General features: G+C 34.6%; 1 protein-coding gene across 4 annotated transcripts in view; it reads left to right on the top strand.

The window, feature by feature from the left end:
- SENP7 (SUMO1/sentrin specific peptidase 7) overlaps positions 1–17719 on the top strand; it is a 148786-nt gene that overhangs the window by 111785 nt on the left and 19282 nt on the right. For all 4 annotated transcript variants that reach the window (XM_013975109.2, XM_018060636.1, XM_005674864.3 and 1 more), the window contains 6 exons: positions 18–164; positions 6144–6177; positions 10398–10577; positions 12035–12297; positions 14184–14317; positions 15629–15745. In XM_013975109.2, coding sequence (XP_013830563.2) covers positions 18–164; positions 6144–6177; positions 10398–10577; positions 12035–12297; positions 14184–14317; positions 15629–15745 — 875 coding nt within the window. The remainder of the gene's footprint in view (positions 1–17; positions 165–6143; positions 6178–10397; positions 10578–12034; positions 12298–14183; positions 14318–15628; positions 15746–17719) is intronic.

Below are 17719 nucleotides of genomic sequence, written 5' to 3'. Positions count from 1 at the left end.
AATTTTTTCATTGTTAGACTTCATCTGAATTATGTTCATATAGTCCTGTCATGGAAAACATGTCCTGTCTTATACCTAAGAATGAGATGGATCTACAACTGGATTTTGTATTTACTTCTGTTTATATTGGTAAAATAAAAGGAGCTTCTAAAGGTTGTGTTACAGTAAGTATATATATTTTTTCTTTAGTTTTGCTTCTTGGGCAAGCTCAATTTTCATATTGCCTCAGTGCAAATGAAAATGGAATTGATATTAGTTTATATAGGGCATTTTGAATATGTTATTATATCTGTTTTGAAACATGTCGTTAAATAGGAAATCTTGAAACCATAGAGGAATGCCCTAAAATCATGTCTCTAATCTGACTACTCTAATGAAGATTATGTATGAAAAGAATCATGTGCAGCACTGATTTGCTTTGGGTTCTAACACTTAGTTACTTGATGGTAAAGTAAATATTTCTTTGGTGTGTAATTGATAGCAAAAAGAGTGAATCTTATTAATTTAAATTATTATGAACTGAGTTTAAATTATTGTAAATTTGGAAAACTTAGCAGTGACCACAGGACTAGAAAAGGTCATTTTTCATTCCAACCCCAAAGAAGGGTAATACCAAAAATTATTCAAGTTACTGTACAGTTGCTTTAATTTTACATACTAGCAAAGCAATGCTCAAAATCCTCCAAGCTAGGCTTCAACAGTGTGTGAACTGAGAACTTCCAGATGTTCAAGCTGGATTTAGAAAAGGCAGAGGAGCCAGAGATCAAATTGCCAACATCTTTGGATCATAGAAAAAGCAAAAGAATTCCAGAGAAACATCGAGTTCTGCTTTATTGACAATGCTAAAGCCTTTGACTATGTGGATCACAACAAACTGTGGAAAATTCTTAAGGAGATGGAAATACCAGACCACCTGACCTGCCTCCCTAGAAATCTGTACGCAGGTCAAGAAGCAACAGTTATAACTGAACATGGAACAACAGACTGGTTCCAAATAGGGAAAGGAGTATGTCAAGGCTGTATGTTATCACCCTGCTCATTTAACTTATATGCAGAGTGCTGTGCTTGGTTGCTCAGTTGTGTCTGACTCTTTGCGACCCCGTGGACTGCAGCCCTCCAGGCTCTCCAGCGAAATACTGGCTGGATGAAGCAAGAATCTTCTGGATTCAAGCTTCTGGAATCAAAATTGGAATCAAGATTGCTGTGAGAAATATCAGTAACCTCAGATATGCAGATGGTACCACCCTTATGGCAGAAAGTGAAGAGGAATTAAAGAGCCTCTTGATGAAGGTGAAAGAGGATAGGGAAAGAGCTGGTTTAAAATTCAGCCTTAAAAAAACTAAGATCCTGGCATCTGGTCCCATCACTTCATAGCAAATAGATGGGGAAACAATGGAAACAGTGACAGACTTTATTTTATTGGGCTCCAAAATCACTGCAGATGGTGATTGCAGCCATGAAATAGAAAGACGCTTGCTCCTTGGAAGAAAAGCTATGACAAACCTAGACAGCATATTAAAAACCAGACATTGCTTTGTCAACAAAGGTCCACATAGTCAAAACTATGGTTTTTCCAGTAGTCATGTATGGATTTGAGTGCTGAAGGCTGAGTGCTAAAGAACAGATGCTTGTGAACTGTGGTATTGGAGGACTCTTGAGAGTCCCTTGGACTGCAAGAAGATCAAACCAGTTAATTCTAAAGGAAATCAATCCTGAATATTCATTGGAAGGATTGGTGCTGAAGCTGATGCTTCAGTACTTTGGCCCCCTGATGCAAAGAATTGACTCATTCGAAAAGACCCTAATGCTGGGAAAGATTGAAGACAGGAGGAGAAGGGGATGACAGAGGAAGAGATGGTTGGATGGCATCACCAACTCAATGGACATGAGTTTGAGTAAGCTCTGGGAGATGGAGAGGAAAGCATGCACACTGAAGTCTGTGGGGTCGCAGAGTCGGACGGCTGAGTGTCTGAACAACATCAGAGTTCTCCAAATTCCTAAACTTGTTACTTTAAGGATATCCAGGAATAGTTCCTCTTATTTTTCCACTTTCTTTTCAATATTAATGCTTCACATTTTATATATGAAAGCCATACTGGATTTTGCTCAGTTCTCTATATTTTCTCACTACTTTTCTTTCTGCCTGTTAAAATATTTTAAGGCTTATCTGAAATACTTCCTCTTCTGGAAAACCTTTCCTGATTTCTTCTTCTTAGCCAGAATTAACTTCTCCTTTTACTTTGTACTTACAGCACTTTATTTGTACATCTGTTGTATGATTTATTCTTTGTGTTTTTGTTTGTATTCTTGCCTAGATCTTTCTATTAGAGTTTAAGCATCTTGTGATAAAGAAACATATTTTACTCCCTTTTATACTTTACATAAATGGCTCACACTTAAATAGGTACTTATAAAAATTAGTTGAATTGACTATATCAAATTATAATTCAAGTATTTTCCTAGAAGACTTAGCAATATTTCACTGTCTTATAGATAGGGCAGGGAATATAAAAATGTTAAAGACATGATCTCTGCTTTCCTCTCGCTGGAGCAGTAAGGGAAGACGTCACAGAGAGGACAGCATATTAAATCAAATGAAGTATGAGTAGATGTTTACTTGGTGACCATGTACCGTGTACTCTATTATCCCAACAGAGTAACCATGTACAAATTCTGGGAAGTACCCATAATGGTAGCTTATGTTATAGTTAAAATTGCTTTGATTTAAAACATCACAGCAATTCTGTTTAAAATGTATCTTCTCTGATCACTAATTTTCAGGTATTAATGCTTTTGTTATGCCTAGGATGATTTTTAAAATTACTTTAAGAAATTTTGTTCACTTTTTCTTAATTTTTCCCCTTACTTTTTAGCTTTTCCATTTTAAATCCAGGTTTGACCAGTTTTTTCTGTAGAGTTCTTTGTAATGGCCAAAAATTGGGTAACCTAAATATGTTATAGTCACTGATTAGCTAAGGGAGGAAAATATAACATAAATATTCCTCAGTGGGTTTTCATTAATTAATGTATTAATTATGCTATTATACACTCAGGTAGACTTGTTATGGGCAAAAACCAAAACCAAACAAAAAACTACAAATGAATAAAGGGAAAATCGCTCAGTCATGTCTGACTCTTTGCCACCCCATGGACTGTTCAGTCCATGGAGTTTTATAGGCCAGAATACTGTAGTGGGCAGCCTTTCCTTTCTCCAGGGAATCTTTCCAACCCAGGGATCAAACCCAGGTCTCTTGCCTTACAGGTAGATCTTTACCAGCTGAGCCACCAGGGAAGCCCACAAATGAATAAAGGGACAATTTGAAGAACACCTGTAATCTTGCTTACCCAGAGACAATTACTATTAACTCTACATCATTCTGTATTCTTGATATTAACTGTATATATTTAAAACCAAAGGATGTAGCATTATATATTGTTTAGCTGACTCTCTTGTGACCCCATGGACTGTAGCCTGCCAGACTCCTCTGCCCGTGGGATTTCACGGGGAAGAATACTGGAGTGGGTTGCTGTTCCCTTCTCTAGGGCGTCTTCCTGACTCAGGGGCTGAACTTGCATCTCCTGCACTGGCAGGCAGATTCTCTACCGTTATGCCACCAGAGCAGTCCATTTCTGCATACTGTTTTCTAACTTACCATAATCACATTAAGTTAATTCACCTACCTATTTTGGAATAATTGGATTGTTCTGAATTCCTGACTGTTGGACATTGCAGTTGTCCCCAGTATTTTGCTATTACAAGTAATATAGGACTGCAGATATTCAATAAGATGTCATAAAGCAGGTCTTAAAAATTTGTCTCATGTCTATTGGAATGCAGACTTTAATTAAAACAAAAAAATCTTAAATGTCTGATTATAGGAATGTGGTTTAATAAATTAAAGTAAATATATGTAGGTAAAATACATGTGTGTGAAGAAAGGTTGAGAGGAATTCTTCAAAAATTAAAACAGTTATGTTACTATGGAGGGATTGTAAGAAGTTTTAAGGTTGAAAAATATAATGACTAACATAAAACAGGAAAAGGGTAAAAGTCTTAAAAATTTTAAGCTTTTCAAAAGACTTAATATATATTCTTGTTCAGACAGAGTTTATCATACTCTATATAACTTATAAGGTAAAGAACATCTTATTTTTTGGGAGGGGATAGTATATTAGAGAATTAAACTTAGTCATTTTCCAGATCTCTAATGAGTATCTGCTGTGTATTGTTATGGACACTGGAGATATTGTTCTCTGTCATGACAGTTACAGTTGAGCTGCACTAGAGAAATACCTGTAGTGGGAAACTCTTCTATAAGTTAGACCCATTATTTTAGAGTGGTACATTGTAAGTTATTATTGCCTCCCCCCCCCTTTTTTTTAGTGTTGAGAATGCTGCAGTAGAGGATGCTGTACATTTAATTTTTTTAGACCTTAACTTTGTTAATAATAGGAAAAATGTTTATTAAGTATATATTAAAAAAAACTGTACTAGCTGTTGTTAGAAGTTATGAGAAATCTCTTATGTTCAGCTTTATATTTAAGTTTAAATAGACATGGTATGATTTCTTGGAACTTGGGATTACCTTATTGCCACAAAAACATCTTTCTGATTTCTTAACTAGGGATTCAGTTTTTTGCTGCATACAGGGCTTTGGCTTTGGGAAGGTTGCATGTTGACTTAGTTATTGAAAAAGGCAAAATGAGTATGTAATTCTTGCCAAGCTGAAAGTTTTGATAGGACAAGGTTGCTTATGGTGGGAGAATGAAACAATAATGTAGAAAGCAGCAGTCAGATATATAGATGCACTACTTCTAATTCATAATTTCATAGTAATGACTATAAAATCTTAATAGCAAACTCCTCTTATATTCATTTTCTATAGCTCATTATTTACAATTGCTAAGATATATTTTATGAGATTAACGACCCAGAGAAACATGTCAAAAAGAATTTAGCAAGGGGTGTATACATGAAATACACAGCAGTTACATGAAAGTGACATAGTAATAAGATGTATTTGACTGAATCAAACTAGATAACATACTGAATCAGATGCTAGAGTCTAATGATAATAGCTCCTCTTGATTAAGGTTTTGACCTAAAGCTGAGAGGTTCAGTAAGTTGCCTAAGTTTACTTACTTATTGTTTATAAAAAAGTAGTAGGGATAAGAGAGGCAACATTTGAACCCTATTTGTCCGCTTGCTCAAATTTTGCCCTAGCAGCTAACTTACACAATGAAATGTGAGTTTTATATTTGGGAAACTACAGCATGAAAAAAATTTTTAATTAGGAAAAAAAAAATAGTCATAGTAAACCTGTGGTTTCACCAAACATTGTTTGCTACTTATTTGGAACTTTGTTGGTAGTTAATTTAGGTACCCATGTACCAAGACCATTTTAAATTTTGTTTTCTGCTCCCAGACTATATCCCTGATTTGGTCAACAGTTTCATAAATGTATTGATCAAAAGGGAAACCTAACCAAGTAACAAATCCATAGGCATGAATTAATTTGACAAACTTGAAGGGACCTCTATTTTAGATGGTACATGTAAAATTTAGGTGCTCCACAACTCTTGAAAGTTTATTATAAAATCAACAATTAAGGAGATCAGATATATACAAAAGATACCTAGAGAAAATGTAGTGTCTTGGCACAGATGTAGTGGAATGAACAGGAACCTTGCTGAATCCTCAGTCAGAAGGAAATTTATAACATGAAACAAAGAAAAATGAATGCTGGGAATGTCAGCAAAGATAAGAATCAAATTCTGCTTTGTAGTTAATTAACCGAAATCACTGATACTCTGAGGTCTCTTGGCAGTTCTTTTGGACTTTATCTTATTTCTTCCTTAAATATTCTGGAAACATTTTGAAAATATATTACGTATAGTCTTACTGGTTTTATAAATGAGCATATTGAGAATTAAATTCCTTGCACAGGGTTCTTAAACTTCTGTAAAACTAAGTCTTTACAGTGAAATATCTTCTTAGTTTATTGATGAAAAGATTTATGACTTTTAGTACATAGACTTTGATTACCTACTTGTGGTTTAAAGAAGAAAATTTTTTTGAAAAATTTGAATAGTAACACATTTTAAGTGGTAACTCCTGTTTTGTTTTTTTGTTTTTTCTTTAGTTCACAACAAAGTATATTAAGATCCCATTTCAAGGTAAGCTATCATTGTCTTATGACCTCTTTTCACTGTAATTTTGGGTATAAAATAACTGGTCAGCAAAAATTCTGAAGTATTTCTGCAACTAGTTTTTCATACTTTTTTCCACTATAGAACTTGCATAAATATAAGATTAATAATGTGTTTCAACCTAACACTATTTTAGTAGCTTCCAATGGAGTTAAAATATTTTGTAACACTTAAAATGGTATATTATTTTAATGACTTCAAGTAATATTAAGGGATAAGAAAAATAGTTTTTATAGTGAGAGTTTTGATATATAAAAATGGATGAAAATAGAAACTGTAAGTAAAGAATGAAGAAAAATTTTAGTGTTGCACACAACCATGTAAATGGCTTTGCATAGGGATTAAGAGAGAGCATTTATACCATTTGTTATCTAATGAATTAGACAAAGTACCTGTGGATTAGAAAAAGTGGATAAAGTACACTTTATCTAATGGATTAGATAAAGTACAAAGTGGATTAGAAAGTGTACCTGTAATTTGTGGAGACTGAGGTTTCTCATTCTCTTCCCAAATAAAAACCTTTCAGAATAACCAACACTAAGAGAACAAATAATAAGCAACAGAGAACAGTCTCTTTAGAGAATGAATTATGAAAAGAATGAGCAAGAAAAATATATACAGATAGCACTTCAGAAATGAACTAGGGAAGAAGAAACCTTCCCCAGACTGAAGATGAGATTGAAGTAACTTTAGTTGGACTCCACCATGTACAGAATCCACAACTATGTGTTATAATAATACATTTAATGATTAGGAAGCTACTATAAGTAGTAAGAATGTATAAGGCATATGTAATATATTAGAATATGTATATGTGTGTGTATATGTGTATATACACACACACACCCTGATATTTTTAATTAGGAAATTTTAATAAGTTATTATGGAACAATATAACATTAGCTATTTAGAAGAAACAAAGACCTGTGGTTCAAAAGAAAATTTCATAAAAGATAGTGCTATAATCTATAGATAAAGATCTGTGCAACAGAGCTACCTCTCAAATTCTTTCTTGAAAATAAAGATATAAATTACATGCAACATATAAATTTCAGGTGTACAGCATGGGAGAAAATATTTGAAAATCGTATATTTGATAAAGGGTTCATATCCAAAATATATAAAGAATGCATATAGTTCAACATCAATGAAACAAACAACCTGATTAAAACATAGGCAGAGGACCTGAACGGACATTTTTCCAAAGAAAACATACAGATACATGAAAAGATACTCAACATCACTGATTGTCAGTGAAATGCAAATCCAAACCACAGCAAGATACCACCTCATGCTGGTCAGAATGGCCATCATCAAAATGACAGCAAATAACAAGTGTTGGAAAGTGTTAGTTGCTCAAGTCATGTTTGATTCTTTTTTTGCAACCCCATGGACTGTAGCTTGCCAAGCTCCTCTGTCCATGAGATTCTCTAGGCAAGAATACTGGAGTGGGTTGCCATTCCCTTCTCCAGGGGATCTTCCTGACCCAGGGATCAGACCTGGGTATCCTGCATTACAAGCAGATTCTTTACCATCTGAGCCACTAGGGAAGCCAAGTGTTGAAAAGGATGCAGAAAAAAAAGGAAACCGTCTTGCACTGTTGGCATACATTCAGAATGTAATTGATGCAGCCACTATGGAAAATAGTATGGAGGTTGGTCAAAAAAATAAAAATAGAACTGTGTGACCCAGAAATTTCACTTCAGGATATTTACTCTAAGAAAACAAACCACTATTTTGAAAAAGCACATGCACCCCCAGTACTCACTGCAGCATTCTTTATTCACAGTAGCCAAGCAAACATATGTGGAAGCAACAACCTAAGTGTCTATTGATAGATGAACGGATAAAGAAGATGCGAGATATATGGAATATTACTCAACAATTGTAAAATGAAATCTTGCCATTTGTGACAACATGGGTGGATCTAGTGGGTACTATGCTAAGCAAAATGAGGCAGACAAAAACAAATACTGTATGATTTCACTTGTATGTGGAATCTAAAAATAAAACAAAAGGGAAGCCGACTCATATATAAAGAGAACAAGCAGCTAGTTGCCAGAGAGGAGGGTGATGGGGAGCTGGGCAAAATTAAGTGAATAAGGCAAAGTAAATTTATTTAAAATAAATAAGCCCCAGAAATAGAATCTCCAATATAAGGAATATGGTCAGTAATATTATAATAACTTTATAGGGAGACATGATTATTAAACTTCTTATGGTAATCATTTCATAACATATGCAAATATCAAATCATTATGTTATAGCCTGAAACTAACATTATATTATATGTCAACTATATTTCAATTAAAAAAAAAAGACATACAAAAAAAAAAAAAAGCCAGTAAGTAGTAAAAGAAGAGGGGAAGTAGGTTAGAATAAGACATGACAGGATAGGAAGAGAGCAAGTCAGGCAGGCACGCATATGGACAGCACAGAAGAGAAATAGAAATCCAGAAAGGGAACAAGGGAAAAACCCTGAAGAAATGGAATAACGGAAAAAAAGAATAGCAGAAGGAAGGAGGAAATATGAAAGAAATAAAGGAAAAATGAATAGAATGGCTATATTGGGAAATGTTAAGATGACAAGTTAATGAGTATTTGAATGCTTATTGTAAGATCCTTTTCAAACTTTATCGTTCATCTGGATTACCTGTTTATTTTTTGTTTATTTTTCTTTAAGTGCTGATTTTGATTCCGTATATGTATTTCCAATTGCCTCCAGGCTGATGACAGTGTTGCAAGTTGAGGATGTTGCATTTTGAGTAGCATTGTGCCAGGAAAAAACAGGGGGAGGAGTAGTAAGAGATTTATTTCAGATAGGTAGCAATCTTGGGTTTGTACTTAACTGATGTTTGTATTCCTAGTTTAGCTACTTGTTTTCTCACAGTTGGACCAGAGGACCTCAGGACTTCTTTACACCAGTTTTGTATGTTTCTTTGCGTTAAAAAATAAGGTCCTTTGAGGAGATTCTTTTCACTAAATGAAAGGGAGAAAGTGTTAATTCAGAGTGATTACCTCGAAATTTTGAGAAGTAAAACCTCTAAAAATTTTAAGAGATTTCATCCTAGAAATTCCCTGGTTGCTTCGTAGTTAGGATTCTGGGCTTTTACTGCCATTCAGTTCAGTTCAGTTCGGACTGCAGCGTGCCTGGCTTCCCTGTTCATCACCAACTCCCGAAGCTTGCTCACTCATGTCCATTGAGTCAGTGATGCCATCCAATCAACTCTTCCTCTGTCGTCCCCTTCTCCTTCTGCCTTCAATCTTTCCTGGCATTAGGGTCTTTTCCAGTGAGTCAGTTCTTTGCATCAGGTGGCCAAATGATTGGAGCTTCAGCTTCAGCCCTTCCAATGAATATTCAGGACTGATTTCCTTTAGGATTGACTGGTTTGATCTCCTTGTAGTCCAAGGGGTTCTCAAGAGTCTTCTCTAACACCATAGTTCTTTGGTGCTCAGCTTTCTTTATTGTCCAACTCTCACATCCATACATGACTACTGAAAAAACCATGGTTTTGACTAAACAGACTTTTGTTGGCAAAGTAATGTCTCTGCTTTTTAAAATGCTGTCTAGGTTGGTTATAGCTTTTCTTCCAAGGAGCAAGTGTCTTTTAATTTCTCAATTAAATTTTTGAATTAAAAATAATTTAATTTACTGCCCTAGTCCAGGTTTAATCCCTGGTGGGGGAATTGAGATCCTGCAAACTGCAATGCCTCCAAAAGACAATTCTCCTAGACCCTTCAGAAGCTCATATTACTCTTGAGAATCTTTGGATAAATGTTCTAGGAGAAGGAAAATAGGCGTTAAGTGGCTTATGATAGCATTTGGAATCTTGGTTGATAGTACTGACCAAAATAGGATTATGTAATTTTCTTAGTTACACTGTGCTTAGTTTACTGCATCGGTAATTTAGTCTGAGATCATATAGTGGTGAGAGGCTAACTTCTACTTTTTATTACCATTTAATAATTATTTAGCCCTTTCTAATTTATATGATCTTTTTTACTCTAATAATAGTGTTCAGGTATTTCAGCCAAGTTTACTGAAATGTGCTATAAATAATATTTTTGAAAATTTTTTCATGTAATTCTTTTTTGAAAAATATACTGCTAAAGAAGAGTCATACAGTGCATGTGTTGTATGCCTAAATACATTAATTTATTACCTTTTTATCTTTTACTTGTTTCAGTGTCTGTGCATGAGATTTCATTGCTAGTGGATACCGCACATTTAAAGAGGTTTGGGTTATGGAAAAATAAAGATGATGATCACAGTAAAAGAAGTCATGCTATCCTCTTTCTTTGGGTCTCCTCAAATTATCTTCAAGAGATTCAGACCCAGCTAGAAAATTCTATATTAAGCCAGCAATGTGAGTATAAAAAGATTTCTTCTAAATGTCAAGATTATCTGAGAACTCCTATAAAATAATTTTCCTCTAAAATAATTTAGTAGAATGTAATTATTTCATTGAATTGAAATTAAGTTCACTGAATTAAAAATAATTTATCCCTTGATATTATTTAAGATAAATTACTTTATTCATAATTTCTCCTTATAATTTTACTCAACCAATTAAAATTATCTTCTAAAATAAAAGGAATACCTTACCTTTTAGTCAGTTGACATCCTTGGCTGCCTGTCGTAAGAGTTCTTGCCCTTATTTCATAATGAACTATGACAGAACTAATCAGTGGCAAAGTTAAATACAATACAGAAGTCTTTATCTTCAAGATTTTCTTTAGTTTCTAAAAAAGAAAACTTGGTATACTTACTTACGTATCATTTTTCTAAGACTGGATTGAATACTTTTTCCAATGTTCCTGTAACACTTATCTATCGGTATATAGGTGTCTTGAAATATTTTCCAACTTTGTTTAGTTTCCAACTCCTAAGGAGTCTGGTTTAGAATTAGTTAAATCAGATTAGTAAATTTCTTTCTTATCTCTTTAATCTCTCTACCTTTTCCCCTCCTACTGCCTTGCATATTAAAGATGTTAAGTAATGATCTAAATTTTAAATCTTTAAAATTCCTTATTTTGTTATCCTGATTGCTTCCTAATTAATTTGGGAAATTTATGATCAAATAGCAGAGGAGTTGGGAAAATGCTCAAGCCATTTATAATCATTGTGGGAGGTGAGAATGTCATTTGAAACCACTGTTGAAATGACTGATGAAAGAAGATGATTCTGAAGGAAGTGTTGGAATGAAAATTTTAATGAGCAGATTTGCTATATGGAGGAAGGCTAGAAAAAAATAATTTAGTCATCATTTACTTATTCATGCACTCATTAACAAATGTTTTTAAAATTTTTATTTTAACTGGAGGATAATTGTTTTATAATATAATATTTTTTTCTGCCGTACAACAATGTGAACCAGCCATAAGTATACACATATCTCCTTCCTCTTGGTCTTCCTTACCACCCCCCCCCCAACCCACCCCTCTAGATCATCACAGAGCACCAGGTTGAGCTCCCTATGCTATATAGCAGCTTTCTACTGGCTGTCTGTTTTATATATAATGTATATATTTCAATCATTAACAAATATTTACTCACATCTAATAAATGCCAGGTACTGGAGATACAGTACTGTTGTGGAGTTTGTATTCTAATGCAGTAGGAGTCTAAAATTGTGAGTTTTGGTTCTAGGTTACTAATGGGTTGTCTGGGAATTTAATTTGCCTGGGTTATTAACTAACATGCAAAATAGTTTGTTGAGCTGTATACCATCCTTACTGTTACTAATAATCAAATTATTTTAATTTTAATTGCCTTGCAAAATAATACTGCTGATAAAAACCGATTTCTTTTTTTCTTTCATAGCAAAATCGACTGAATTCATTTTCCTTGAGCTACACAGTTCTATTTCACAGAGAGAAGAATTGAAATTGAAAGACATTATGACAGAAATAAGTACAACCAATGGAGAATTAGAGCTTTCTTATCCATTGTCTTGGGTTCAGGCACTTCCTTTATTTCAGAACCTGTCTTCCAAAGAAAGTTCTTTTATTCATTATTACTGTGCTTCAACTTGTTCTTTCCCTGCTGCTACTACTGAAGAAATGAAGATGAAATCGGTGTCTCAGGTTAGCATGTGATTAATGTAATTAGTGAGGGGGAGGGAAGCAGTTGGATAAAAATTCTTTCATTGAAATTAGCATGATTTTAGAATGCTATGCTTTGTCAAAGGTCACAGGAACCAACCTAAAGGAATTCCCAGTGCCAAAGCTAGAAACAGATCAACAAAATCAGTAATGATAGCGTGCGATTATTACTAGAGAATAAGATATATATCCTTTATGTGTATTGATACATGTGATTAACTGAACGGATGAATGAAAACACAAATAATAAAAGGTGGGCAAGGGACAATTTTTTCTTAGAAAAATATTTCAATTAAAAAATGTAAAAGGAACAAGAGAAATATAAAACCACCACTAGAAAAATCATAGTTATGATTGTTGCAGGTAAGATCCATGGAGAGATGCTAAATTTAATGTATGAAAACTTAAAGTAGGTCAGGATCTGTGCATAATCTTAGTGTCTCACCTTAAATACTAATTACAAAAAAGAAGTAACTTTTTTTTCTTCACTATAGTAACTTTACAGTGGAGAAACGTCACAGACATCACTTCAGCCCAAGTGATCAAAGTTAACATTACCAGTAATAAAATATATTGACATAACGTACCTGTCACATCATGCATGGAGAAGGGTATATCACTTCTATATTGTTTTTCTCAATATTTTATAACCTCAGTCTAATCATGAGAAAAATCAAACAAGCCCAGTTATAAAATAACTGACCAACAGTCTTAAAAAATACCGAGGTCATGAAAGATGAAGGAATTGTAGGATCCTGAAACAAAAGAAACTTATTAGTGGAAAAAGTAGTAAAATCAAAGTCTGTAGTTTATAGTATCATACCAACTTTAATTTCTTAGTTTTGATAATTGTACTGTAGTTTTTAAAAAGATGTTAGTATTAGGGGAATCTGTGAGAGGCTTGCTAAATGCTAAGTCGCTTTAGTCATGTCCAGCTCTTTGAGACCCTGTGGACTATAGCCTGCCAAGGTCCTCTATCCATGGAATTCTCCAGGCAAGAATACTGGAGTGGGTTGCCATGCCCTCTCCAGGGGATCTTCCCCACCTAGGGATCGAACTCACGTCTCTTATGTCTCCTGCATTGGCAGGTGGGTTCTTTACCACTAGCACCACCTTACAGGCTTGTTTATTATAACTCTTTTATAAGTCTAAGATTATCTTGAAACAATTAATGGTAAGTTTTAAAATGCTGTATTTATTTTTATAGGAGGTTGTTAATATACTTATGGCTTATATATATCTCTGCCAAATACCCCCAGAAAGAAAAGTGTTTTTCTGTGATGGGGGCGTGTGCACACATACACACGCACTCACATGTGGGTTTGGTTACTTTAATCTGTTGTTTTAAAGGTCTGTAGAAAGACACATTAGTGAAAGATAAGGTGTAAGGCTTCACCACTGGCTTTTGCATAATATTGTGAAAATTTTGCTTGATAATTACACTATATATACACAAATTTGTATCATAGTTTTCCATTTAATAATAAAATATCAGTTTATGTTTTATAAACTCTTATCAGTCTTTTAAAAACATTCCTACTACTTATCACCTCTTTTGTTCATTTTGAACAGCACTGTTTTCAGATTCTAAAATTGTAAAACCCAGACCTATAAGTAACACTTCAGGTTAAACTTTGATCCATAGTACATTATCTTCTGCTCCAGAGTATTATTTGATTTGATTATATCTTTGTAGAAATTATAAGAGTATATGTGCCTGTATATGTATATAACTCACTGGTGTGTATTTCTTTTAGTCCCATTTTCTCTTATAAGTCTAACTTCTGCTTTGTCATTTTGAGAGTTAATATGTATTTATATGGGTACAAGGAGACCTTTTACTTTGCCTTTTTTTTTTTTTGGATCAGCCCTCAAATACAGATGCAGCCAAGCCTACTTACACCTTACTGCAGAAGCAAAGCAGTGGTTGCTACTCACTTTCTATTACTTCTAATCCAGATGAGGAATGGCGAGAAGTCAGGCACACTGGACCTGTTCAGAAGTATGTACTGTGTCATATCCTGTTTGTAATAGGTGGGCACATTAGTAGTTTTAATTCATGTTGCTGATTTTAAGTATTTTACCTTTTTAAATGTTTCCAGTTTTGCTTTCTTGCTGGCAGTTAATAATAGAAATAATCAAGAAAACAAGTCAATGCCACTTCACTTAGTTTTATGTTTTAAGAAGTCAGAAATGGTAGCCAAGATGTCAAATGTGTCAAAGCCTTTATTGAAAATATTTGAATATAAGTATATGGTTTTGAAGATTATATATCCCATATCTGAATATATGATAGGAAAAGAGAAATTACTTACTAAAGTGTGCCTCAATTTCAGGTACTTTGAAGTTTATCAGAACTTCCCTTCACAAGTTAGTTTCTTGATCATATTTGGTCTTTTTTGTGTCTTCTTGTGGTAGTAAAGTAGAATAAGGGAGTCTTTGCATTTGAGAATAATTTCTATTCCTCTTCATGATTCCTTTTCTCTGTTAAAAAACAGACAGCACAGGATAGGGAAATAGCCATTAAATAGTTATTATCATTTTATGACTTAAAAATTTCCCATATTATTTAATTTAGGTGCAATGGTTATGAAGATTAAATTAATTGCAGTTGACTCTTACTTTCTTGAATCTTTCTGGTTCAACAAATACATATTATACCTTTATTATTGACTATATCTGTGTAGTAAGTACCACTGTATTTCAAGATGATAGCCAGAATTCACAACTGCTCTTATTTCTGAACTTTGAGAGAGGGTACCAAAGAAAAAAATGCCTAACTAGTTGTCATTTTGTTTTCCACTTCTTTCTGGTTGTGATCTGATGGTTTATTTCCTTTATGTTCTCCTAAGTTTTATATTGTAAGCATGTTGTTATGGGAAACTTGCCTCCTAAGTTCCCATGTTATTTCTTCATTGTCCAGCTGGTATAGACTAGTTACTAGTAGGAGAACATAGTTTTTGACTGCTGACTGTTTTAGTCTTGGGTATTCAAACTTAACAGAGGAAACTGGAACATAGTTAAATATTGTACAGAAGAGCGACATCCTCAGTGATAGTGAGATAACCTGTTGATTAGACAAAAACTGAGACTAGCCCACATGGAAGGATTGGAAATGAAAAGATGCTCAGTGACAGTACTATTAGTAGCTTGTGAAAACAAAGAAAGGAAAATATAGTTGATTGTATTGTGTCAAATATTTTTACCCTAAGATTTTAGTTATTGAATACTACTGCCCTGTATTGTCCCAAAGAACAAATTCCTCTGAGACTAGAGTTTTCATTATTAATATATTTTATTTTTATTTTTCAAGGTTGATTGTATATCCTCCACCACCTACTAAAGGGGGTTTAGGAGTAACTAATGAAGATCTGGAGTGCTTAGAAGAAGGAGAGTTTCTTAATGATGTAATCATTGATTTCTATCTTAAGTAAGTACAATGAAACATAATCATGTTATTATGTCATTTGTTTTACAGGTTTTGATGTGAATCTTAAAGTAAATATCTCTGAAATATTTTAACTCTAGCTGAAAATAACCCGCTAAAATTTCAGATTTGAAAAATTTTGTCTAGTGAAGTTTCCTAATGTTGACAAGTTCAGTGTCATTCCTTTACTTCCCATAGACACTATATACTTCAGCAAGAGTTACTCTCGTTTCATTTGTTTTCATTTCTGTCATTTGCTTGCTGTTGATTGATACTTCTTTAACTGTTTTGTTGTTCAGTCACTAAGTCAGGTCCACCTCTTTGCAACCCCATGGACTGCAGCCCACCAAGCTTCTCTGTCCTTTACCATTCCTAGATTTTGCTCAAACTCATGGCCATTGAGTCAGTGATGCTTGATGCTTTGACTATAGTACTTTTGACTAAAGTACTTACATAATGACAGATCACTTTGGGAACCAGGAAGAAACAACTGTATAGTTCTTTATATGTCCTTAAGTGCTGTAAAAGTTAACCAACATTTTAAAAAATCTATATCACTATTCTATTATAGTTTTCAATTTTTTATATAGCCAAGCTGAAGAAATTTATAAAAAGTTTTATAAACTTTCATGTAGCGATAATTTGTCTCGTCCTCATTTTGTACTATATCATTAGACCCACATTTCTAACACTTATTTTTTGAGATGTCTCCTGATTATTTCACTGACCATTCCCAAATCAATTTATTATCATCATATAATTTCAGCTCTATCATTTTAATAGTAGTGCTATCCTTATTCTAGTAAGGATAAGACTGAAAAGTCTCATGTTACCATCTACTGTTCATCTTGGACTTTGTAGATTGAATCTCTAGAAGTTCTTTTTGGGTCTTTTAAAAAATATCTTTCATGTATGTAGCTTTTGAATATATGGAATATAATTATTATAATCTTTTAAAATGTCTTTTTCTACTTATTCTAGCATCCTTCTCAGTTGTGGGTTGGTTTCAATTGACTGATTTTTCTCCTCATTGAGTCATACTGTTCTTTTTCCTTCTTTACATGTCTGGTGATATTTTTACTGGGTGCTGGTATATTCCTATAAATATTTTTGAATTTTGTTTTGAAGCAGATTATTTGGAAACTCTCTGCCATGACCCATCCATATTGGGTGGCCCTACACAGCATGGCCCATAGTTTCATTGAGCTAGACAGAACTGTGGTTCATGTGATCAGTTTGGTTAGTTTTCTGTGATTGTGGTTTTCATTCTGTCTGCCCTCTGATGGATAAGGATAAGAGGCTTATGGAAGCTTCCTGATGGCAGAGATTGGCTGAGGGGGAAATTGGGTCTTGTTCTGATGGGCGGGGCCATGTTCAGTAAATCTTTAATCCAATTTTCTGTTGATGGGAAAGTCTGTGTTCCCTCCTTGTTGCTTGACCTGAGGCCAAACTATGGTAGAGGTAATGAAGATAATGGTGACCTCCTTCAAAAGGTCCCATGCGTGCACTGCTGCACTCAGTGCCCCGACCCTGTGCAGGCCACTGCCGACCTACGCCTCCTCCAGAGACTCCTGGACACTCATGGGCAAGTCTGGGTCAGTTTCTAGTGGAGTCCCTGCTCCTTTCTCCTGGGTCCTGGTGCACACAAGGTTTTGTTTGTGCCTTCCAAGAGTCTGTTTCCCCAGTCCTGTGTAAGTTCTGGTGGTTCCATGGTGGGGCTAATGGCGACCTCCTCCAGGAGGGCTTATGCCATACCCAGGTCTGCTGCATGCAGAGCCCCTGTCCCTGGGGCAGGCCACTGCTGGCCCATATCTCCACAGGAGACACTCAGACACAGTTCTGGCTCAGTCTCTGTGGGTTGGGCGTGCGTTTTGTGCACTTTCCAGGTCTGAGCAGCTCAGGCGACCAGGTTCTTGGCGAGCGCACTGTCCTAGGTGGGCCGTGTGTCTTAATCACCTCCTTGGTCCCGGCTGCTTG

This window comes from Capra hircus, chromosome 1, assembly GCF_001704415.2.
Source record: "Capra hircus breed San Clemente chromosome 1, ASM170441v1, whole genome shotgun sequence".
In the NCBI taxonomy this organism is placed as follows: domain Eukaryota; kingdom Metazoa; phylum Chordata; class Mammalia; order Artiodactyla; family Bovidae; genus Capra; species Capra hircus.
Note: the sequence above shows the minus strand (reverse complement) of the source record. Positions and strands in the feature narration are given on the sequence as shown.